The sequence below is a fragment of the Homarus americanus genome, unplaced genomic scaffold (assembly GCF_018991925.1).
Source record: "Homarus americanus isolate GMGI-L3 unplaced genomic scaffold, GMGI_Hamer_2.0 scaffold57980, whole genome shotgun sequence".
In the NCBI taxonomy this organism is placed as follows: Eukaryota; Metazoa; Arthropoda; class Malacostraca; order Decapoda; family Nephropidae; genus Homarus; species Homarus americanus.
Window position 1 is genome coordinate 12,981,131 of NW_024716703.1, and position 25,246 is coordinate 13,006,376.

At 46.6% G+C, this 25,246-nt stretch overlaps 1 protein-coding gene and 1 long non-coding RNA gene across 10 annotated transcripts in view; one reads left to right on the forward strand and one right to left on the reverse strand.

Moving 5' to 3' along the window:
* The window catches only part of LOC121858281 (polypyrimidine tract-binding protein 1-like), a 161,719-nt gene that overhangs the window by 89,451 nt on the left and 47,022 nt on the right, over nt 1–25,246 (forward strand). For 8 of the 9 annotated variants that reach the window (XM_042354592.1, XM_042354591.1, XM_042354593.1 and 5 more), the window contains one exon: nt 20,692–20,793. In XM_042354592.1, the coding sequence (XP_042210526.1) occupies nt 20,692–20,793 (102 nt within the window). Of the gene's footprint in view, nt 1–8,793; nt 8,813–20,691; nt 20,794–25,246 lie in introns of those variants that run through there. The other variant, XM_042354597.1, reaches the window with a different exon arrangement.
* Nucleotides 1,441–1,902, reverse strand: LOC121858282. The gene is made up of 3 exons (XR_006087407.1): nt 1,764–1,902; nt 1,673–1,702; nt 1,441–1,546 (listed from the first exon to the last, which is right to left on the reverse strand). It is a non-coding gene; the product is annotated as an uncharacterized LOC121858282 (long non-coding RNA).

The following is a 25,246-nucleotide window of genomic DNA, read 5'->3' on the forward strand; positions in this document are numbered from 1 at the left end:
AGTAGTGAGGGTTGTGGTGGTGGTAGCAATGAGGGTGGTGGTGGCAGTGCGGGTTGTGGTGGTAGAAACAATGAGGGTGGTGGTGGACAGACACTAGTGGTGGTGGTAGAAGCAGTAAGTGTTGTGGTGGTAGAAGCAGTAAGGGTTGTGGTGGTAGAAGCAGTGAGGGTTGTGGTGGACAGACACTAGTGGTGGTGGAGCAGGAGTGAGCTTGGTTCAAGGTTAGGGGAAGTGGGGACCAGCAGTCCACACAATACGCCTTCCTTCACCCAGCAGCACACCGGCTCCCACCGCAACTTTTCCTGCCTCCACACTGCTCGCGCTCTTATCATCTCCTCTCTCGTCTTGTGCTCTTTAGCCGTGGTTTACATTTACATGAGGTAGTTTGAATGCCGGGTGTGGAGCAGACGGCTCTTCCTAAAGAACTTCCCTTTCACCCGCCCCACCGTCCCTTACCTCCCGCCACCCCTCCCTTCTCACTACCTATCCTCGGATGGACTTTAATGTAAAAGTTGGTGGGAAATTGTTCGTGTATTCTATCTGTACGTAATATCCTTCATTGGCTACTACTGTTACCTTCAGCCTTGTCTTTAGTGTAGGTAGATACATTTCATCACACGGTGTTAAGAAAATGTAAAAAATCTGCCTCTTCTCCCAACGGAAATGCTGAGGGTTTGACGATAACGGGGTGTAGAATGAATAAACTGCACTGAAATATTTGTGTATGTTGGACGTGTCTTGGTTGTGTGTGTGTAAGAGATCCTCCTTTATGAGGCATTCGTTAACATGCACCTTGTGTTAGTCTACCCGGTGATCATGCACCTTGTGTTAGTCTACCCGGTGATCATGCACCTTGTGTTAGTCTACCCGGTGATCATGCACCTTGTGTTAGTCTACCCGGTGATCATGCACCTTGTGTTAGTCTACTCGGTGATCTTGCACCTTGTGTTAGTCTACCCGGTGATCATGCACCTTGTGTTAGTCTCATGCACCGGTGATCATGCACCTTGTGTTAGTCTACCCGGTGATCATGCACCTTGTGTTAGTCTACCCGGTGATCATGCACCTTGTGTTAGTCTACCCGGTGATCATGCACCTTGTGTTAGTCTACCCGGTGATCATGCACCTTGTGTTAGTCTACCCGGTGATCATGCACCTTGTGTTAGTCTACCCGGTGATCATGCACCTTGTGTTAGTCTACCCGGTGATCATGCACCTTGTGTTAGTCTACCCGGTGATCATGCACCTTGTGTTAGTCTACCCGGTGATCATGCACCTTGTGTTAGTCTACCCGGTGATCATGCACCTTGTGTTAGTCTACCCGGTGATCATGCACCTTGTGTTAGTCTACCCGGTGATCATGCACCTTGTGTTAGTCTACCCGGTGATCATGCACCTTGTGTTAGTCTACCCGGTGATCATGCACCTTGTGTTAGTCTACCCGGTGATCATGCACCTTGTGTTAGTCTACCCGGTGATCATGCACCTTGTGTTAGTCTACCCGGTGATCATGCACCTTGTGTTAGTCTACCCGGTGATCATGCACCTTGTGTTAGTCTGTTAGTCTACCCGGTGATCATGCACCTTGTGTTAGTCTACCCGGTGATCATGCACCTTGTGTTAGTCTACCTGGTGATCATGCACCTTGTAGTCTCACCCGGTGATCATGCACCTTGTGTTAGTCTACCCGGTGATCATGCACCTTGTGTTATTCACCCGGTGATCATGTGTAAGGTCTACCCATGCACCGTGTGATCATGCACCTTGTGTTAGTCTACCTGGTGATCATGCACCTTGTGTTAGTCTACCCGGTGATCATGCACCTTGTGTTAGTCTACCCGGTGATCATGCACCTTGTGTTAGTCTACCCGGTGATCATGCACCTTGTGTTAGTCTACCCGGTGATCATGCACCTTGTGTTAGTCTACCCGGTGATCATGCACCTTGTGTTAGTCTACCTGGTGATCACCATTAACTTTGTAACAGTCAACCTGATTGTGTACTTGATCATCACATGATTTACCTGCAGTATACCCAATAGTAAAGGGTGGAGTGAGTGTCACTCTACCTTGTATCACTTTACCTGGGCAAGGGGTGTCGGTCATTGCACCTGGTACCAGTGGTGATCATCTTATTGTGTTGTATTATAAGGGAGGGTACACGTCCTTCGTAGTACCAGTTACGTCACTACGATAGACGGTTTCCACGGGTTAGATAGATAGCCTTGTGAGCCATTGAGAGATTAACCATTTGGAAAGGTGCATTTGGGAGTCGGCGGACAACAAAGCACTCTTACCTGCGGTAGATTACCTGGGGAATAAGAAGTTGAGCACGTGTGTAAAGTGGCGTGGGGCGGCGTGTGGGTCCCAGGTGAAATAAGCTAATGGGTTGTTAGCGACTCGTGCGGCTGTGGTGCCTCTTCATGTAATCGCCTTCTCTTCTGCGGATGAACCTAGCTTCTCTGCTCACATGGCTGCCAAGCTAACTTGTTCAGCAACTACACCAAAAAGGAGACCTGGGTAATCCCTCACCGTTGGTACACTGCTTCGTATGGCCAGTAATTTGTGTAGTTAAGTCTTGGCTGTTGAGTGATTATTAAATCATTTCCTGTGCACTTCTTCAGGTGGTTCTTGTATATATATATATATATATATATATATATATATATATATATATATATATATGAGGGGTGGTGGGTAAAAGAGATAGTGTGGATTGTGTGAGGAGGCTTGACGGGGCCCGGTGATGGCATGGATGGTTGATATGTGTGTGGAATATGTTGATGAATATGGATGTGTGGATGAGGTCGGTGGATAGCGGCGGGGGGTTATGACAGGGGGAAGGTGGTAGTATGGTGGTGCTGGTAGTGCGGGCTGAATCAATAGAAAGCGTCGGCAGTACTCAGCACCACCACGACGGCCCACACCTGGCCCGCCTCGCCCCCACCTCAATACTGCGGCCTGGACATCATCCCTACCCCACCTCACCCCACCCCACTACGTTTGATTCCACTCCACCCTCTCCTTTCACCACTCACAACCTTCTCCAACCTTTACCAAGTCACCTGTTCGCTAGACATCTCTACCTTTCCATCGTCACTACACTACCACTTACCTTTACACTGTAACCACCACCACCCATCGTTGTCTTGGAATGCAGTAAGCCGCCCTGGGGAGGTGAAAAGGTGGGTGATTATTCTGGTGACTGATGCAGTTCTGATTATTGTCTTCCATGACGTTGCGTCCTCCCCGCGCGTATTTTTGTTCACAAGTAAGAGTTGCCTCCCTTTAAGATTTTTTTAGACGATTGATTAGTAATTGATATTTCGTCAATTTGACCAAGGACAGCTGACAAAGCCATGACATGATTGTTTCCGTAGTCCTTATGCCAGCAGCATCTGGCGGCCACCCATCCATGTACTAACCAGACCCAACGTTGCCTAACTTCGCTGGTCGGACAAGAAGCTGTGTTTCCAACGTAGTACTACTGACAATTTACCAGTGAAATACTGTAGCTTATTTTGGGGGAAGTAGTAATTTAGGTCAAAGGGACAAGAACAGGTCTCGCGAGAAATTTATTGGAAGGATGATATGGACTGACATTTGGATGTGTTTAAGAGACAATCTATTTGATTTTTATTTAGGTTTCTGGAAAAAAAGAGTTCAGGAAGGTAAAGAAGAAGCAGTTGGAGGGATGAACAGAGGATTGAGTTGTGTACGTGAAAGGAGTACAATTGTCGAGCTTGAATAAAATAAGGAATTGAAACTGGCAAAATAGTGAGCACTGTTTGAGTGGTCTGGGAACGTGTCAATCATTTGGGAAATAAAACAAATGGGTGTAGTGCAGAAGACGTCAGGTATTACCTTCTCCTCTACCTGGGTTAGTTGAGTAGCAATAACGGGAGCGTGAGTGGTTAGTGCTTCAAGTGACTTAACTTTTCTGTATTGATTATGAACCATGTCAAGTGATTGTTTTGGTTCCGTCCTCTTACCAGTGGCCAAAATACCTCCGGATAGGGAATATGTTTAGGCACTCGAGATGTAGGCATCCTACTGGGTAGGCACAGGAATCTTATACCCCCAAATTCGTATAGAATAACAGAACTGTAGTGAGTAACGATTGTAAAGGAATTTATAGCCTAGGGCACTCCCATGACCCGAGTTTATTCAGCTGCTTTTACACCCGTCATTCTTGGTTTGTATAAGCATTAGGAGAGATTCACTCGCTTTGCCTTTCAATATCCACCGCTTGATTTGTTTTTTCTAACTACGTTCAGTTATCCCATTTTGGATTAATTGGAGATGTCAGAAGTACCTGTACTCATTACGCCCGTAGCTAAAGGGTTTAGACCAGGGGTTCTCAACCAGGGGGGAATTTCCCCCCTCTGGTTTTCAGGGGGGGGGGGAAACTGATACTAATATGGAAAAAATAAAGGATTTTCAGTATTATATGCACATTATTTGGAATGCACTTTTTGAGGCAGACAATCTTGGAAAGGACATTCTGACTAAGAGTGGTGGTTTTCATCATGTGATGGTTATTATAAACCAAACGGTTGGATCATGTTAAAAAAGTAATTGAGGCCGTAATACTGGAGACGGGAGGAAGACTATCTTAGTGAGAAGTGTGTCGCCCACAAGTTCCACTGTGAACGTGATTGTCAGGTGACGCTCAACTTTTTTGCACTCACAGCTTGTCTGTCTAACTTTGGTCAAATGTTTGTATTTATTGCACTTTTAGACTCTGCGGGCATATGTTGTAAGATTTTCAGGTGTAAAGATTGGAGTTTGGTTTGGTCACTGCTAGAGTGTGTCGGATACAACAACGCGTATTGAACCCCGAACAACCTGTGGCGACTGTTACCCATGTAATACCTTTATATTACCATGAACACTTACCGGTAATGTCTTGCTGACTACTAATGGACAAGCTTACTAGAAGGATATTAATGGATTAACAGCATTATGTCGGAGAGGCCCGTCAAGCCCACTGGAATTCGTATAGTACTCTGGAGGTGTTGGAGTACATGGGAGAAGATCCACAATATAATAGTGACACCAGGCAGGGGCGAAGAGACGAGTGAGCGGGGAAGATGAATATCATAACTATTTGGATATTATCTTCCTGGGAACCACAAGATGGTGACGGAGGCAGCACCAATTATTGCTGGATTACCTGGATGTGAGCTTCGGCAGGATGGAGGGGTGAGCATGGCAATTACCTGCGGATTAGGTTGGGGAGGGGGGGGGCGGCATGTTAGCCCGGCCACACTGTCTCTGTAATGAACCACAAGGGATCCTCCACCTTCCTATTCCCCTCTTCACCTCCTTCTGTTCCCATGGTCTCCACACGTTTCCAGTACAGTACCTGTTCCCCATTATACAAGTATAATATATAGTCGTAATATTGGCGTCTCTTGGTGTTGTCAGCTGTTATCTTGTGTACTTTCATATACTGTACAGGGTGTCCATAAATGATTACCCTAAAAACAATATGATCTCATGTTTTAATCAGGGTAATCATTTATGGACACCCTGTATATACTGTACAACATAATTCCATCCACATTTGTGAATGAAAGCAGCTCTCTAGGTTAGGTTCATTAATGTCTACTTTTGTCTCACGCTGGAATGATGGAGGACGACCTGAGTCAACAGTATCAATTTGTTGTTTATTGAGGCGCGACAATTATAGGATACTACCTCGGTGTGTATATAGACCCTGGAGGATACTGCACTTGTCTCCTTACCCGACGCTCGCCTATTTGTCTCCAGTCGACCCAGCTGTAACAGTGTTTACCTAACTAAATACTAGTAGGGTGCAGTACTAACCACGCCGCCCCCGTCTGAAGTTTAAGTCTTTGAGCTTCATGTATCCACCCACAACTGTAGGTGCCTAATTTCGCTTTACGCCGCTGTAACAGATGTGTTCAGATAAGGTTTGCCCCTTCCACAACAAGGCCTCAATATAAATGTGGTTTTATCACCGTTGCTTCACACAGTACAGCGTCAACCACCAGCAGCACATGTGTTCCCCAAGACCACTCGGTGCCGTGCATTATGAGAACAGTGATATGAAAAGAAAGAAATTAGAATAATCAAATGAAGTGGAGTACTGTGACGGGCAATTTAAGAACCTTAGTTATTCAGTCATGTTAGCATACATACTAAGTCACCTGTTCATCGTTCCTATATACCATGTAGATGTTTTTTTGTGTGTGTACAAACTCAACATTGTTAACGGAAAAAAAATCGATCATCCTGCTACCACATTCATATAATTTTCATATTTTTTCCTGACGCGGCTAGCAAAGTGTTAATGAAAACGCTATTGTCTGAACGACTTTCCCTGAAAAACTTTGTGACGTTTTTTTTGCATATTTTGTCGTAATTTTGCGTTTCCGGTTGTCGTTTACTAATTTTCTATTTAGCAAGTATAAACAATGACTAGGTAACACAGCAATAACCACCGCAGTCAATTGTGATTAAATATAAAAGATAATAATTTTATTTTATTATTATTATTTTTCACTGATGACAGCTATACACCGGCATTCTGGTGTTCTTTGTTTTCCACTCATTTTGACGCCGTCTGTTAACAGTGTAAGTCACCTCGGCCTCGTGTTTTGAGCGGAATTCTACCAGTTTTCTAGAAAAGATGAATGTGGGCGATTGATCTGCTTGTGCCAAGGTTGTTCCGCTCTGGTAACTCTTGGCAGTTGTTCTTTTTGTTTAACCACAGCACCAGGGTGTTTCGCGGAGATGCCTCTTGTGCTTCTTGTGCTGTCCTCGTGGGCTCCCCCCCTCTATCCCATTGGTCTTGTCCCCCTATCCCGGTGTTCTTGTCCCCCTATCCCAGTGTTCTTGTTCCCCTATCCCAGTGACTTTGCTCCCCCAGTTGTTTTGTTCGTGATTGGATGTTTACACTCTGGCTTATGTCACGCTGTTGATATAAAAGCGGCGATGAGTCTCGTTAATAGTATACATTAACGTGAATGAGGAAGTGGACCAGCGCTGCGTGTCCCTGAGGCTTGTGTCACGGCGGGAGGTGGTAATTTGTTTAATGTTGCCGCTCTTTCTGGGGGAGAGGCGAGATAACTTGAGGCTCCTTCTTCAGTTTGGGTGGCTTGTGTGGTGATCCTGAGGGTGTGTTTTAGGGTGACTGATTTCATTTTCCTAAGAGAAGGGAGATTCACTTAGTGTGACGATATGTCCGTCCTCAAGGGTTGGTTAGTGTGAGTTTAGTGTGGCTGCATATTGATAAAAGCTGACGCGGATCAGGGTAAGCTGTTTGTTGGACCTAGTGGTAGTGTGAGTTAGGGTGAGTAGTGTGCTGGCCATAGAGTAGCGGCATGAGATATTATCGACCCTGGTGGATGACCATATCTGGCCTTGGCTAAAGTGGGGGGAGGGGGGTGTAGGTATTGATCAGGTGGTGTGCTCCACCCACCCCCGCTCACACCTCACTCGCTCACCTCGCAATTTGCTGCGGGAACTTGTGATTTGTGACACTCGAACTCATCCTCACTTCCGGCCACTGTGAGATTCTGAGATGACGTCGCTTCACTTGCGGTCGGTGGTGGTGATGAGCGTCAGAATTGTAGATGGTTCATGGTGTTGATTCTAACTTCATCAAAATTCGGGTGGTGGGCCTGCAACAAGAGGCGCACTTTGTTTATAAGAAGTTTCTGGGAGATGACGTAGACCGCCGGAAAAAGAAGTCTTGTTGTATTATACAATCTTTAAGTTTTATTGAGCACTGTGCATGTTTAACGTGTAGGTCGTGATTTAATATTATGGTACATGTTCGCGATGTGAAAAGTTTTGAAAAAAAAGTTGTATTGACAATTCATATAATGGCATTGTTGAATGGGGGGAAATTGGACGGGGTGTTGGTATATATTGTTGTTGAAGAACTCGACACCAAGAATATTGTTGTGTTGAATAATACTTCTCGTAGGATTACATTGTTAGGAACAATTGATCATATTCAATTTAAGAATTCCAGTCAGTGACGAGGAATGACGTATGACTGGAGTATATTGTGAACATGTTGTGGGTTGTGAAGACTAAGAAACTCAAATAACAATTGAGTTGTTAGATAAATAATGTCATCACGGCCAAACACTCTTGTACCTGACAGTCGTTTAGTTCTCACGTGCTGTATTTGTCAACAATATGCGTTTATTGGCCGCTTTCGTAATGGGTTCAGGAATTTCAATGAAAATCCCAGCAATGTTTATCTTGTTATTAAGAGCCGCGGCGACGCCAGTGATGGAAGTTACAGATGAACCTCTTGAGTACGATGACTTGAGCGTTCCTGGTCACACTGGTGTAATGTAAACTGTCGTCCTCAAGCGATTAGATTATCTTTTAAAGGATTAAGCCATCGTTCTTATGTTTATAGCTGACCATTGTTCGTGTTAAACCATATATGCACGTTTGTCATGTGTTAGGGCTGACTTTACCTCATAACCATCAAGACCACACATAAACCTTCAGCGACTCTATAGCAAGTTAAGGTTTATAGAAACCCAAAGCCCTGGTGTCGTCGAAGTACTTTTTCGTGGCCGGGGCTGATAGTGGTACCACTGTGTGTTGTATGTCAATGGTGAATCTTTTAGTACTGGTGAGATGTTAATCAACCTTCAGTCAGATATTAAACTGATATTGTATGTATTTTCTCGATTTTTTTACCCAGACTATTGTATTAATAAACGTTTCTCTTTGCAGGTAAGGATGATTGGCTGTCTTATAGGCTGTGAGTACAGTGGTACGGTGAATCGAGTGATAGTAGTGAGCAGAGTGGTATGGTGAGTAATGCTAAAGAGAAGTGACAGTCTACTGTTTACATGAAAAAATTAGAACAGTTTAAGTATTAATCCATTTGTGCTTTCACTCCGACTGAAAAAAAACACGAAGTTCCCATGGGTCTCGATCTCACTCTACTGTTATAGTATTAACTACTACTCAAGCTGTGTTAGCCACGGCAACTTCCTCTACTCCTAAGACTCTTCCGTCCACCTGTTACCCTTCCACTCAACCTTCTTCACCCCTGGCACTTTCATTTTTCTTTTTATTACTCCTCCTCAGTCTTTACTCACCCCTGAAGATGTGAATTACACGAAAGCACTACGTGTTTTCTTTTCCCTGTGTGGTGCTCTGTATAGTGTTTTATGGTGATTTAACTAAGAGTTGTGGTGCAGTTTAGTGTCTGGTTGTACAGTGTTAGAGGCAGTTGGTCAGACGCAGGGGACTGGTGACAATTTAGCGACGGTGGTAATCCAGCGGCCACAACCTTGGTATTGATCACCGCATTAGCCAGATGAATCCCGCGGTGGGTTGTTGTCTATTGGTCAGCTGGTCGGTAGTTGGTGCTGGACACACCAGCTGGTTATGGTTGTGAGCCACCTGCCGCGCCGCCCAGCAAAATTACCTTGGTGAATGGTTGAGCAAGCCACGGCTGTTATTAAACTCTAGAAATGGTATTTGATTTCGCCATTCTTGATATTTAATGTGTTTTGATCCTGCGTGACTACCCGTTCGCGGTGAATAGCGTAAAGTTAGCGTGTAATGTTATGGCGCGGTCTATGTAAGTTTTTATAACCGTAATTCGAGTTTCCATTAACCAGTTAACATGATATTGCACGGGCACTTTGCCACTAGAGAGAGAGAGGAAGGTTCCTGACAGTGGTTGGGTCAAGCTCATTTGTAGCCAAAACAAGAAATTTCCTTTCCTTCGAGAGAGAGAGAGAGAGAGAGAGAGAGAGTTATTAATGTTTATCAGGTCCTCCAGAGCGCGTTGTGTGCCGTTTGTGGTACTCTGTTGTAGTTAATATTATCAGCAGCATAAACAATTGTATAATTGTCTCTCAGTTGTCTTTACAAACGGTTATATCCAAAGACAGTGTAAACACACGTGAGGCTGACAGAAAGCATTGTGGAGGTGATTTAGGCTAAGTCTGTGTAACCCTCACATTGAGAAGTGTACAGTATGTGTCGGGTGAGTAGGGGGAGGAAATTGGAATCACGTTTCTCCCTGTCACCAGTAATTTGTCATATTCTTAACCAAGTTTGTAAAAAAGCCCATAACACTTTTTGGGGATGACTTTTCCAATTTATATACAGGGTGAGTCAAAAGTCTCCATACATAGGCAGAATGATCACTTGTAAGTCACAGAATATGGTCTATGCGAGCACCATTACACTGAATGTACATTCAGATCTGTTCCTCCCACTCATGGCGAACGCGCGTTAACAAGTCTGGTGTTATGCGCGGACACTCATCACGAATGCGTTCCTTTAGGTGGTCCGTGTTTTGTATCATCACCTGGTACACCGTGGCCTTCAAGTGCCCTCACGAGTAAAAATCAAGGGTGGTGAGGTCAGGGGACCTCGGAGGACACTCCACGGGACCACGGTGGTCAGTTCAGTGAGCCGGAAACTGCTGATCCAGCCACTGGCGCACGTGGATGCCGTAATGGGCAGGCATCTTACTGAAATGTAATGGTGCCCACGTAGAGCATAATTTTGTGACTTACAAGTGATTGTATAATAAAGGATCATTTTGCCTATGTATGGAGACTGTTGTATGGAAACAGAAGGCAGAGCATTCCACAGTTTGGCTGCGTGAGGAAAGAAGGATGTACTATAACGGGTTATTCTAGTGTGACCGACATCCACAGAGAAACGGTGGGCACCGCGGGCAAGAGAGAGAGAGTGAAGCAACATTGCGGCGAAGAGAAAGGGAAAAAAGATTATCAACGAGAGGAGAGTTCAATAAGAACGCTATAGTATTTTGATGAAATAAACTAATCATTTATGGCTATGGTCGAACTGTTAATGTTATCTTGTTTAATTTTTCCATATTTATTTATGATTTTCTGTAGCGCTATGTTTTATCCCACGAATGAAGCTGAGAGATTTAGAAGTGGGGCTGCTGCCATTGTCAGATCTGGTTTACCGCTCTCGATAGTTTTCCATCGACAGACACAAGAGGTGAATTTCTGTTGTGGTATAAAAGTGTTATGTCAGATTTTTGCTTTGTATTGTTGGTTATGCGGACCTAAAAACTATTGTACACCCATGTTAGATAAAGACCAGTGACTAATGAAAATGGTTATACGAAGTCGGAAGTTTTAATAGTTTACATTTATAACTGAGAGCATAATATGTTTTAATGGAAGTTTAATAATATATACTGTATTTGGTCTTTATAGTTAGAATACCTGTTTCGCCCCTCAAAGTGAAATTACAGCAATTACCCCTCCCCCGCCCAGTCCTGAATAGAGATATGAATAAAAAATAAAATAAATATAATTGTCAATAAGAGTGAAAAAATTTGACCTAGTGTGTGTTATCACCTTCTCTCAGGTCACATTTTACCACTGTGTGTGCGCTATTTACTATTAATTACTGCTGCATGTACTTCTAATTATTACGTCATTAAATTATGTCGATAAGTTAACTGGAATACCTTATGATTCTTAACAAATGAGTTATCATCATCGTCTTGTGTGGTAAACAATTAGTGGTTTCAAGGGTTGGTTACTTAATTAGCAAATCTTCTTGCTTGTTTCAATTGGTTTCCTTTGTCTTGTTTGGGTGTAGTAGCTGGAGGAGTCTCAGAGTGTGTATGTGTTTGTCGGGAATAGAATAAAAGCGTAGGGTGATGGATGGTTATTGATGGGTTGTCAGTGTAGGTGGAGGGAGGGAGGTCGCGGGCATACTATGCTCTATTGTACACCTTTGTCCCATTCTCTTCCTCTGTTCCAACATGAGTTTATTATTGTTGGTGAGGGTATTACAGGAGTTGTTGCGGCGGTGTGTCCCTTAAGGAGGCACACTTGGATACAAAAGTTTGAGCGGGTGGTGTAATTCTGTCTCAAAAGCTTGTGAATAGCTTTTGTTGTAAGCGTAATGGAGGAGCTGGTGGTGTGTTTAAAGATACCGTGGGTGGTGTGTGTCGCGGGGGGGGGGGTCAACATGGGCTCTTACTGTTTGATTTTGAGCGTAGGAGAGGCAGTGGTTGATACGTAATATCATGTATCAGTATGGTGGACGTCTGGAACTATACGACCCGGTTGCTAATTGGGGGTGTTGTATTACCGGGAACCGCAGGGCTACACGCTTCTAGAGCCTGGTTAAGGGGGGGGGGGTTGTGGCTAGCGGGCAGAAGGGAGGTCCCGCCCGCCAGCTTACACAAGGCTTAGCTTTACTGCCACGGCTTGTCTTGTCAGTAGCTTACCAGTGTTGTTTCTTCCTCTGCTTCTCCGTAAGTTGTGGAAAGTCGAGGAGTTGAGCGCCAGTCAGTAGTGGTTGTTCACCGCGTGCTCTGGCAAGTTTTCTCTCAACAATAATTATCAGCTTGTGACTTACACGGACGTTCTCCCGTGTGCTGTAATGCTCGCTTGGTCTTCATTCATCTTTGGTTGACTCTTGTGTTTCAGTACACACACACACACACACACATACCATTGTACAAATTATCAATAACTTGTGATAAACCAGTGTATTCACTCCCAGTAAATACTGCTTCTTGCACTGTCACTCTGTTGAAATGCCCTGTAGTTTGAGTTTTTCCCCATCTAGTTATTATATGTCTTATTTGTATCATTTATGTTATTTGTATATTATTTGTAAATCGAAACCCATTCCCCAATTATGTAACTGTATATTTTCAGCCTTCTGGCTGCCAAGCTCTTTCAATAAACTGTTAATTATTATTATTATTATTATTATTATTACACACACACACACACACACACACACACACACACACACACACACACACACACACACAGTGTCATTATCTCCCTCCCTTCATACCAACTATTCCGTGATGTTTACGCTTTGGGCTTCTCTCTTTAGAAGGGATAATGCCTGGAAAAGTGACTAGACGGCTGAGAAACGAGACTATGCTAATTTGTTATCCAGCCATTGAAAAGTTGTAGAGGGTGATATAAAAGCATCAAATCTCGCTGCCTCACTTTCTTCAGTCAAAGACGTAAGTTTGAGCATCGGGCGGAGCAACTTGGAAGAAGTTGTGTAACTGACCAAGAATTACGGTGAAGTGGGTGTGACACCCCCCTCCCATCACACACACACCGGCTGTGCCTCGTGTCTCCCACTGTCTTAAATGTTTGGCAATGCGTTGGTCGCAGTAAGTCTCCACGGCCTCGATAGTTAAATGGTCAGTTGCGTGTCCTATTTTTCTTGGGTTTTAAAATTGTTATCATTTAGAAGCTCGGTTTGTTTTTATCTGGAAGTATCACCACATTATTAGATTCAGTTGTTGTCAAAATGAAATACCTAAGGTTAGGTTAGGTGCATACATTGACCACTTTCTATTTCCGTCTCTTCCGCATTTCGTGTTCCTGTCAATTTATTTCTTAAGTGGAGGTATTCACAGTGAAACATTGCACTGTCTGGATCACAGTCAGATGATGACTCGCGCGCCTACTGAATCAGAAGGATGTCCCGAAGGCCAAGGTTACGGACGAGTTTCAAATACCAACAGGTCCGGCCTTCAGGGAGCACCAGTCGGTTGTATTGAACTCTTTTTCTTTGACATATGTTCCTGTGATGAGGTGTTGGGGAGGTGCGAGGTCATTTATTATTAGATACGTGGTAGATCCGTCGTCTCCCCTCCACGCCGTTAGTTGTACGGTATCTACAGCCAGTGGGTAATGAGGGTGCAGCCACAGCGGTAATTGTGGTGGGATTATTGGCATCGGCGGGGCATCCTGTTTGGGAGGTGAGGCTGCCGCTTGTTGTTCCCTTCTTGTACAACCTGTTGATTATCGATTATGGGCCAGCTGTCACCGGTGCCCTCTTCCTGCCTCATGGTCGACGCCAGCCACCACCTCCCCTCCACCCCCACTCCATCACCATCCTCCCTCACAACTCGTGTCTGGTGTGTCTATTCCTTGCACCATCCCCACCACACACTATCCGTTCCTCTGTCACTTGGGATACAGAGTGTTACAGATTTCACCTCCTTCCTCTCCCTTCACCCTACCTTACCCCCTCCAGCTGTTCACCTTAACTGTAAAAGCACTTTAGTCACCCTTCACCCTGTTGCATTCTATCAGCAGTCTCACTCGCCTAGCCCCCTGGCCCCCCACTTACCTTGGTCCCCCACTTACCTTGGCCCCTCACTTACCTAGCCCCCTCACTTACCTAGCCCCCACTCACCTAGCCCCTTACTTACCTAGCCCCCCAGATTCTGTCCCCTCTGTCTCCCCCCACTTACCTAGCCCCTCTCCCCCACTTTTCCCCTTGCCTAGCCCCCTCTCCCCCACTTACCTAGCCCCTAACCCTCATTTACCTAGCCCCTAGCCCCCAACCCTTGTTACTTGCCTAGCCCCTAGCTCCTCATTTACCCTAGCTACTCCTTACCTATCCCCCCACTTACATAGCCCCTGTCCCCTCAGTTTCCCTAGCCCCTATCTTTTCACTTGCCCCTAGCCACCACTCACCCTAGCCCCTGCCCTCCTTACCTAGCCCTCTCCCTTCACTTATAGTCCCCCTGTCCCTTCACTTACCCCACCTAGCCCTTTGACCCTCACACATACCTAGCCCTTCGTTCCCTCACTTGCATGCCCCACGTTCCTCACCTAGCCCCCCCATCCCTCACTTACCTAGCCCTCTATCCTTCACTTATCTAGCTTTCTGTCCTTCACTTGTCCCCACAGTCCTCACTTACCTGAGCCCTGTCCCCTCACTTACCTAGACCCTATCCTCACATACCTAGTCCCCCTATCCCTCAGTTACCCCCTCAGTTACCTAGCCCTTTGCTTACCTAGCCCCTGCCCTTCACTTACCATCACCTGTCCCTCACCTGCCTCCTATCCTTCACTCACTTAGCCTCCCTATCCCTTCACTCACCTAGCCCCCTGTCCTTCCTCACTAGCCCTGTCCCTCACTTACCTTGCCTTGTCCCTCACCTAGCCTCCCTATCCCTTCCTCCCACCCCTAGCCCCCCTGTCCCTTCACTCACCTAGCTGTCCCTTCTCCCCCTAGCCCCTGTCCCTTCACTCACCCCTAGCCCCCCCCAATGCCTTCGCTTACCTCATCCACTGTCTCCCTCGCTTACCCTGTCCTTTATCCTTCCCCGCCCCATAGCCCTCTATCCTTCACTTACACCAGCCCCTGTCCTCATGCCTAGCCCCTGTCCCCTCCCTCACCTAGCTCCCTGTCCCCTCCTTGTAGCCCCCCTGTCCCTCACTCACTTCAGCCCGTCCCCTCACCTACTAGCCCTTTCCTCATATCTTACTCAGACCCTATCTCTACTGTCCCTCATTTACTAGACCCCTATCCTCCTTTACCCTGAGCCCTATCCTCATTTACCTAGACCCTATCCCTGTTTACCCTAGACCCCTATCCCTCCTTTACCTGAGCCCTTATCCCTCATTTACCTAGACCCCTATCCCTCGTTTACCTGAGCCCTATCCCTCGTTTGCCTAGACCCCTATCCCTCGTTTAGACCCTATCCCCTCGTTTTACACCTGAGCCCTGTCCTCATTTGCCTAGACCCCTATCCCTCACTTACCTAGCCCCTGTCCTTCACCTAGCCCCCAGTCCTCACTTACCTAGACCCCTGTCTCCTCACTTAGCCCCTCACTCACCTAGCCCCCTGTCCCTTCACCTCCCTAGCCCCCTGTCCCTTCATTTACCTAGACCCTTAACCTTCACCTCCCTAGCCCCTCACTTACCTTGCCTCTACCCCTAAACGTTACCTTGGCCCACACACCATTCACTATTAACAGCCTCACCGCCACACTCGCTTCTAAAGTACATCATCAGCATTTCCATCTATCCATCCTTCATCCAGTTCTATCTATCCATCTATCCCCTCTTGCCTCCTCTACAAAACGTCAGCTCCTCCACGCCGTGTGTGTTTACCCTCCACAGGTGCTCAGGAACTCGCGCTGAATTTAAATGCTCCCAATAGAATTTTTTAAGAGTTAATGTGAACTGTTCCCCTTGACTATACGCTTTGAACTCGCCTTTTCCATTTTCATCATTCTCAACTGAAGCACACACACACACTCACTAAATCCTCCCCTAGCCACACCCCTCCCTCCCTTAGCCACACCCTTTCTACACCTCTCCCTCCTTCAGCCACACCCCTTCTACACCTCTCCCTCCCTCCCTTAGCCACACCCTTTCTACACCTCTCCCTCCCTCCCTTAGCCACACCCCTTCTACACCTCTCCCTCCCTCCCTTAGCCACACCCTTTCTACACCTCTCTCCTCCCTACACCTTCCTCCCCTTAGCCACCTTTCTACACCTCTCCTTCCTCCCTTAGCCCACACCCTTTCCCTACACCTCCCCCCTCCTTAACCACCCCTTCACCTCCTCCTTAGCCACACCCTTTCTACACCTCTCCTCCCTCCCAGCCACCCCTTCTACCCTCTCCTCCCTCCCAGCCACCTTCTACACCTCTCCCTCCCTCCTTAGCCACACCTGTTCTCCTGCCCCCTCCCAGCCACACCTCTTCACCCTCTCTTAACATCCTTTCCTCCCTCTCTTAACCACATTCCTTTCTCCCTTAACCATACCCTTCTCCCTTCATAGCTCTTTCTCTCTCCTTCCACCCCTCCCTCCTCCTACACCCCTCCCTTAACACATCCCTTTCTCTCTACCTTAACCACATCCCTTTCTCCCTCCATAACCACATCCTTTCTCCTCCCTTAACCACATCCCTTTTCTCCCTCATAACACCCCTTTTCCCTCCCTTAACCACACCCCTTTCTCCCCTCTTTTTAACCACACCCTCCCCTTAACCACACCCTCCTCCCTTGCCCTCACCCCTCCACTCCTTAACCCTCACCCCTCCCTCCCTTAACCCTCCCACCCCTCCCTCCCTTAACCCTCACCCCTCCCCTCCCTTAACCCCTCACCCTCCCTCCCTCCCTTAACCCTCCCACCTCCCTCCACCCCTCCCTCCCTCCCTCCCTCCCTCCCTCACCCACACCCCTTCCAACGTTCTCTTCCCCTCCACTTAATCCTTCCCTCTTTCCCTTTTTACTTGTTTCTCCTCTTCCCCCTTATACTTCCGTTTCCTCTATTTCCCCCCTTTCCTCTCCTTCCCGTCTTATACTTCCCCCTTTCTCTCCCCTCCTTATACCCCTCTTTCACCCTTGTCTAATTCTTCTCTGTCCCTTCTACTTGGTCTCACTTTCCCCCCATCCACAGTAACTTCCTATCTTCTGTTTTCCCTCGCATTATTCCTCTCCCTCCTCTTTTCCTTCTCATCTGTTTCCTATAAGCCCCTTGTACTCGCACTTCCCCCTTTCCCTTTTCTTCTCTTACCCTCCTGCACCCCCATCTTCTTGGTCTCCCTCTTCGCTTTGTTCCACCTTTCCCCTCCCTTTTGTATCTTCCTGCTTCCCCCTCGCCTCTTTTTGTCGCCCACCTTGTCCAGTGCCCCCCTGTTGTGGTTTAAAGTAGGAGAGGCAGAGATATATTGGCATTCTCTGGTTATTGTCGTCCGGCAGAATGGCTTGCGTTGGGTCGAGGTCTTGTGGTCAATACCTGGTGCACCCTCTTATTACTTCCCACTTTGTCATCTCTTCCATTCCTCCTACTCGCCCCCTCCCCCATTCCTCCTCCTCCACCTTCTGCTTCTTCGTACCGGCAGGGAATCTTTGCTCCGTATCACGGTTTGGTCACACTAGGGGTCATAACCTGGCTTGGTAAACTGTTCTTACCTTCATTGTTCGCGGTAGTTGCCTCGGTGTCTCCTCACCCTCATTGTCCTTGATGGTCTCTTTGGTCTCCGTCTTGGTTTGCTGCTGGTGGTGCTGGACACGCACGCCCCTACCAGAGTCAACACCCTCTGTGAGCACCGTGCACGTCGGGCTTCACGCTAGGTGCACCTACAACCCCCGAGAGAGTTCCACCGAGCACCTTAAGAGAGAGTGCATGTCTTTCAAAATCCGCCGTCTTGGCTTTTGTGTATATATACAGAATGCATCCCAGATCATCTCTGCACAGTCTTCCCATGGTTTCACATTTTACGATGAACTGATCCAAGATACTTGGCCCTGTGACGGACGGTCGCAACACAGCGTCATGGGGGATAGACTCGGTATATGAGACTGATCCTATAGGAGTATATTAACAGGTTGGGCTGCACGTGGGCCACCCATCATACATGGTGACCATATTCGAGTCTCGCCTCGCAGTGTGCACCTCACCATTACCTTCAAGTTTAGTACATGTGGTTTTATTTCTGACAAACCATCTGCCGTATCATAACATACCTGAATTAATAACCAAGTTTAAGTGAAAATAATAGTTGAAATTTTATCTTGGCAAAGGTGAGGACATGTGATTGCAATAATTACTAGTCAATATAGTGTATGCGAGTACCTGAGGGTAGGTGATAAGAAGGTTGTATTGGAGGTGGGAGACTGGAAGACTACACGAATAGCGGGTTACCAGCCTCCGGAGACGGTGTGTTGGGTATAATTATTGGAACGGAGATTGTCTCGGTAATGGCCAAGTCAGCCTGGACACATTATTGTTGTGTGTTGACGAGGCTGTGGACGGTAGTGACAGATACCGACCCTTATTATTGTCTCGATGGCCCCTTTACCCACACCCTTACCTTTCGGAGTAACCAGATGGGTGCCTTCAGGCTTCTACACACCAGTGTTTTCTTAGTGTTGAGAACCCAGATCGTACAACGCATCATTGAAAATAAAGTTTCACTTGACTATTGAGGTGACTAGCAGTTCTCACCCCCCACAGCCTTCCTGGAGAACATGAAAGGTACGTTATGACCCACCACCCAGGCTGCTGCATCGTCACATCCATCAGTAATATATCACATGATAATAGAGAATGTGTGGGTTATACTTACATAAACGAGGCAGTCGGTATAGCTCTCGGTCTTCTGCTTTTCCCTCTAACCCCAGCCAGTGTCAGAGATACGACAGTGTGTTAGTCGTGTGTTAAAAAACAAAAAATCTGGATAATGCTTGAAAGTGTTCAGGTTATTATATTTGAGCAACAAACGATCGTTGACGAATAGAATATTCTGCGATAATCTGGCGACGCGAAGGACAAAAGTCGTGTTCTCCACTGTGTTGGTCCAAAGGTTGTCTGTAGTAGGTGAGATCGAGTGTTTGACATTCATTTGCAACATCAAATATTATAGAAATAAAATCCAGAATGTAGTAGGTCGTTAATTACCCACTCTGGTACCGGTGCGCACTTTACTTTATATGTATTCACATATATCGAGTCTGAATTTGAGGGGACGAGACAATTACTGCCAGATTGAAATTGAAGTTTTAAGTGGCACATAGGGAGCCCTTCAACTTGTGTGCCGAGGAGAAGAGAGGCTCATCCCAATGCTGCCACTATCTCACCTCCACCTTCCACCATCCCTACTCCTTTATCTTCCTCCTTCCCTTCTCCTATCCTACATCCCTCTGCTACCTCTTCCTCCTGACCCCACGCATCCCCCTCCTGCTCTTTGTTATCCGATATTGAGCCTCAGTCACCTTTGTCAGCTGGCTCAGTGCATCCACACCTTTGTTACCTGATACTGCTGAGCTGCAGCCTTTTATTGCTGCCTTGTTCTCACCTACCTTAACTTCCCATGAAGCGATCCTGTTCGTGTCACACAGTTGGGTACGGTGACACAGGCACGGCTGGCACTATCAGTGGCTTGGTTACTGTTGACAGTGTTACCGGCATGCCAAGATGTGGTGGACTGACATTGATTAGTCTTCTGGATGATTGGCATAGCCTGTGACACTAAGAGGGGCGAACAAGATGGAGGGCATGGGAAGAAACAAGTGGGTGGGTGGGGAGGGAGCGAGCATACATAAGCATTGACATGGATACTAGCTAAGAGGGGGGGGGGAGGATATGCCTGAACGGTGACAAGGAGTGTAGGCAAAGGAACTGGTTTGGATGGTGACACAGGAACAGGAATTAACGTGGATGGGTGGCGGGATGGATTTTATTACTGGCACGGGTGGTGGCGAGCAGTGACACTGGCGGTGAAGGAAGCATAGACGATGGCACAAAGTAAGAGAGTAATGGAAATAGGGGTGTGTCGGGACAGTGACAGGATGAACTAATAAGTGTGAAGCTCGGGGGCTTGGACAGGTTAGAGGTGAGCGCACCTAACAGGAGGGTGTGTGGTGTGGTGCTGCCTCACGCCCCTCTGGGACCCTCACACCTCCGCCACTCACTGAACTTAATAACTTTCATTTGGAGTGTTTGGGTGTCTCATACAGTATTTTGGTCATTTTTAAATCTAGAATTAACCCGGAGACCATCCCGCCTGCTGCTCCTGCACTCGGCTAGACAAATAATAATTGGACTAAATTTAATGTTAGTTAACTTGTGACAGCTGACGCACACACGAGTTTAAACACAGGTAATAGCTTCATTAATATTTTTAATTTCATCAATTGTTCCTGGGTCTTTGTTTCGTGGGTCACTTTGAGGGACCTTTTTTACCCTGGCCTCTCTCTGTATTGTTCTCGACTTCTCAGTATTCCAAATAGGTAAACAAGTTTGCACTAAATTGTACGTGTCAATTAGTATTGTGAAGATGTAAGATCCCTGTCATAACCATGCTAATATATATTTCCAATGTTAATTACATTATCTTACACTGTTAATAACTAGTACTAACAACACAATTTTTCCCACTTCCAGCGTGGCTCCGATGAGCTGCTGTCGCAGACCGGAGCGGTGAGCAATGGGTCGGTCATGAGCCCAGCTCCCAACCACGCCGATAATAACAATGACGCCAAAAAGGTGAGTTTGTAGCTGTTACTCGTCATTGTGTTGTGCTCCTGTTGAAGTCTAAAGGTTCCGACGATGATTATTTATCCTAACTCTTGTTGGTTACATTCTTATACAGGGTGTATTCATGTTATTCATCATACGAACCTTTGTGAACCAAACCACTAGTTTCCATCTGGGTTGGATAACTGACATCATTAAGTACTGTAGGTTACACGAGGATTTTTTTATGGAAGGTTTGCCCTGCCATGTAAGAGTACCTCTGAAGGTCTAGCAGCGAGAGTCATGGCAGCATTATAGGTCCTTAACTGAAGGGTCAGTTTAGGAGTGAAGAGTCAACTTCACATTTGGGGAATTTAAACATTTGCTCCTCAGTTGGATTGTGTGCCTTGGACATGTCACATGCAGGAGCGAAGTCGTAGGCATGGCAGACGATGCAGGTTAGTGAAGGATTAATCACTGACCCAGAGCCAGATTGTTCAGCGACTACTCACAAAGCTCACTCATGGTGTATTACTAGAGGTAAACACGACTTAACCCGGTAGGATGTAAAAAATACTAAGTGATCTTTTGGTGTAAATTATGATTCTCGTTGTCCGTCGTGAGGAGTGATGGCTGAGTGTAGTACAGGAGTGTGTGACGCGTCCCACCTGTGGGAGGGGTATTAACGTAGACCTTATAAGTAAGTAATGTACACATGAATCCAGAGGAATAATTTGTGGCGCACTCGGATAAGGATATTGTAAAGAATATCATTCCATGTATGTTACCCGTAAGCGGTCGTCATGAAGGAATAAGTTAATTGTGGTATGTGAGAAAAATATTTAGCCTCCGTAGGAGTACCTCCGTTATTAGCAAGAAAACGTTGGTTGCTGTCATATATTGATTGTGTTGAAAAGACGCCCCCGACAAAATAATATTCAACGGAAATAAGGTGCAGTGATATTGTGTGAGTGGAGAGGACGCCAGCAGTTGTTCGTAGGATTAAGAAGAGAGCGTATTAGTCAGGCCGTGACAGTATCCCACACTAAACTGGGGAGAAAGAGTCTCTCTCTCTCTCTCTCTCTCTCTCTCTCTCTCTCTCTCTCTCTCTCTCTCTCTCTCTCTCTCTCTCTCTCTCTCTCTCTCTCTCTCTCTCTCTCTCTCTCTCTCTCTCTCTCTCTCTCTCTCTCTCTCTCTCTCTCTCTCTCTCTCTCTCTCTCTCTCTCTCTCTCTCTCTCTCTCTCTCTCTCTCTCTCTCTCTCTCTCTCTCTCTCTCTCTCTCTCTCTCTCTCTCTCTCTCTCTCTCTCTCTCTCTCTCTCTCTCTCTCTCTCTCTCTCTCTCTCTCTCTCTCTCTCTCTCAAACTGAAAATTTTTTGTTTGATGGTATGTATGTCACGAGACAACGTATCTCTATAAAGTTAGCAAACATTATTATTTGTCATTTGAGCTGGTTATACTACACAAGAGGGTGGGGTTGGTACTACTAGTGTACACACTAGTAGTACTACTAGTGTACACACTAGCTAGCCGACCTACAGTGGTGAACGGGGAGGAAATAGGAATGGTGCCCGGGTAGCTGGTGTGAGAGGCAGATGATGAAAGGGGGGAGAAGAGACGGCTGGGTGTTGGGCCAGACTTTATCGTGGCGGGCGGACCCTTCCTTTGACAATCTCGCCAGACCCCCGTGCATGACGCCACTCCTGACGCCCTCCCCGCCTAATGTACAGTATGTCCTCCCTACCGTCACAACAACTCATCTTCTTAATGTGGCGTGCTTAGGATGTTTTTTTTTTACTCTACCAGTTTTAACACCACCTGGGTTTTCCCTCCCCCATCTCCTCTCTACTTTGTCGCTCTCCCAATCACCCTCAGCAAACATGGCTGTCTTCCACCTTTTCCACTCAGTCTGACAACAACGATTGCCAAACCTGTAGTATGATTCACCAGACGTCTTTGAAGGGTTAGGGAGGTGGTTAATATTGGACATGTTTTGTGTGTGTGACGTATAGACCCCCGGTGGCGTCATTTCCGGTATTGGTGGTAGCAGCCAGTGCCCGGCCACCACTCCCATATTGATGTGGGCATAGTGTTACACAGCTGTCATGTCAGCCTCACGCTTCGTGTTATCAACACCAGCTGCACTCCGGCGTCACCCTCCTCCCACCACCCGCCCCTTCAACCAGTTTCCATTGTGCAAATCTGAGGGGAAAAGTGAATAATTGATTGGAGATAGAGAGAGCGGTTAACTGATTTTCTCTGTGGGTGTGTCTGCAGTACGTTTGACTGAACACTGGGTTTACTACTCCCACTGTGTGTGTGTGTGTGTACACATAAGACAATTCCAGACAGGAACAAAGGTGTCGGCAGCTTCCATTACTGAACTTAAATAAGCAGACGACCTCACCCTTGTCGCTCACACTGATCGCGACCTGCAGGAGATCCTGAACACTTACGCAGATGCGTATGCACACTTCGGCCTTGAGGTGAATGTACGTAAAACTCTGATTCTCAATCAGCCTGACCCTGGTTCAGCCACACCTCCACCATCCATCCAGCTTATCGGTAATACCCTCTTTAATATTACCACCACAGACTTCGATGAAGAGATTCAACATCGGATCAGATGTGCATCTCAAGCCATTGGGATACTCTGTACCCGTGTCTTCAGCTGTAGGGCGCTGCAATTAACTACAAAGTTGCACGTACGGGTATATCGAGCAGTGGTCCTCCCAACCCTGCTATATGCAGCGAGACATGGGTCACATACAGGAGGCACCTCAAGGCACTTGAAAACTTCAACGTAGTCTACATTCCATCCTCCGAGTTCGCTGGGAATACAAGAGAACAAATGGAGGAGCATCGCGGCTACCATTATCAATGAACAGCTATGTTGAACTGGCTATTTTACCAACATGGACGACAGTACACTATACTGCCAAAGCAGCTACTTTACAGTCACCTAATGAATATCAAACGTAACGCTGGCGGGAAACTGAAAAGGTATACTGTAAGGATAGTCTTAGGACAAACCTGAAAAAGTGCCAAATCAACCCCTTCACCTGGGAGACGATTACTCCACACCATCACGCTTGGAGGAGCACTACACTAGGTGCCAATACTTTCGAGTTAGCCCGACCGCATACCGAGGCAGACAAGCGCCAACGCCGGAAAGACGCTGTGCCGCCCCTCCCGCACTAGATGTAGCCCTCCACACATGCAACATTGGTGGACTATCCTGCCGGTTTCTATCGGCCTCTCTAGTCACATCAGAGCTCACCAACGAAAGTGAAATCCTTAAGAACTCCTATCATTGTATCATAGCTGGATGATCGTCATAGTCGATTCCGAGTGACAGCAAAGTATTAGTGCTGCACACAGCAGCGTTGGAAATATATTTAGGATGATTTTTGTGCTAGCTCAATGTAGTCTCCCTGTCTGTAAGCTCCATACAAGCTTTTGGTTGGCTGGATTCGATTGCCACAGAACTGATACGTTTACCACTTTACCCGAAGTTTGTCGGCGGTGCGTAGCTTTAATTAGCAATGTGCTTGTACTGCATTAAGTGTTAGTATAGTTGTGTAGTGTTGAGCACACGGGTGTGGCCACCTTGGGTGGTTCAATCATCTTGGGAAATGAATTAATTGTTTACGTGTCGCCTGATGATGAATGTCACTGATAAAGGTAACCTGACTAGGCTTATTCATTTCAACTACGGCTGTTTGCAGGTGTTTACTGACAATAGGGTAGGTCCTTTACCTCAAAGTTTTGTCCTCTCTCTTTTTATCCTGCAGTAAAAGTGTGTGAGAGCGCACGTGCCTTGGTACTACCATCTTTTACTACATGATTTAGTTCACTTTTGGATCGCTAGCCTGTATTCAGAGGAACTTTAATGAGAACCTTGAATATTCTAGTACTTTTAATTGGTGTAATTCACTTTACACCCTAAATCAATTGCGTTTTATGGAGACCATAAGCCCTTTTAGTCTTGCACTGCACCTTCCCCCCTTCACCCTCTCGTCTCGTCAAAGGTGAGAGGCCTGGTGTCACTCACTGAACAAGTAGCATCGCCGAGTCTTGGCATAGATTAATTTTGTCGAATTAGAGTTTAAGTGGTGGTTAGGTGGAAGATGGAGTAGACGGCGGGAGGTGTGAAGATTAAATGAGGTTACGACAACACTTGGGCCCTGGTGGTGTGCCTAGGTGATTGACGCCCGTGTTAAACTAGCAGTGCTTGATGGCAACCCAGCCTCTTCCTTGATTTCTCCCTCCCACCCAGACCGCACCCGCCAGCCTTGCACCCCATCAGCCTCCCCCCACCAACCCACCCACCCACCACGTCTCACCTGCACCGCCACCACTACTCATTGCTTTTCCATCCACTTGTTCGTCTACCCCGAATCTGCCACTCCTCCAAATACTTCACCACTTGAACACCGTTTATCTTCTCTCCGCCACCACACAACATACCTTCCTTCATTACAG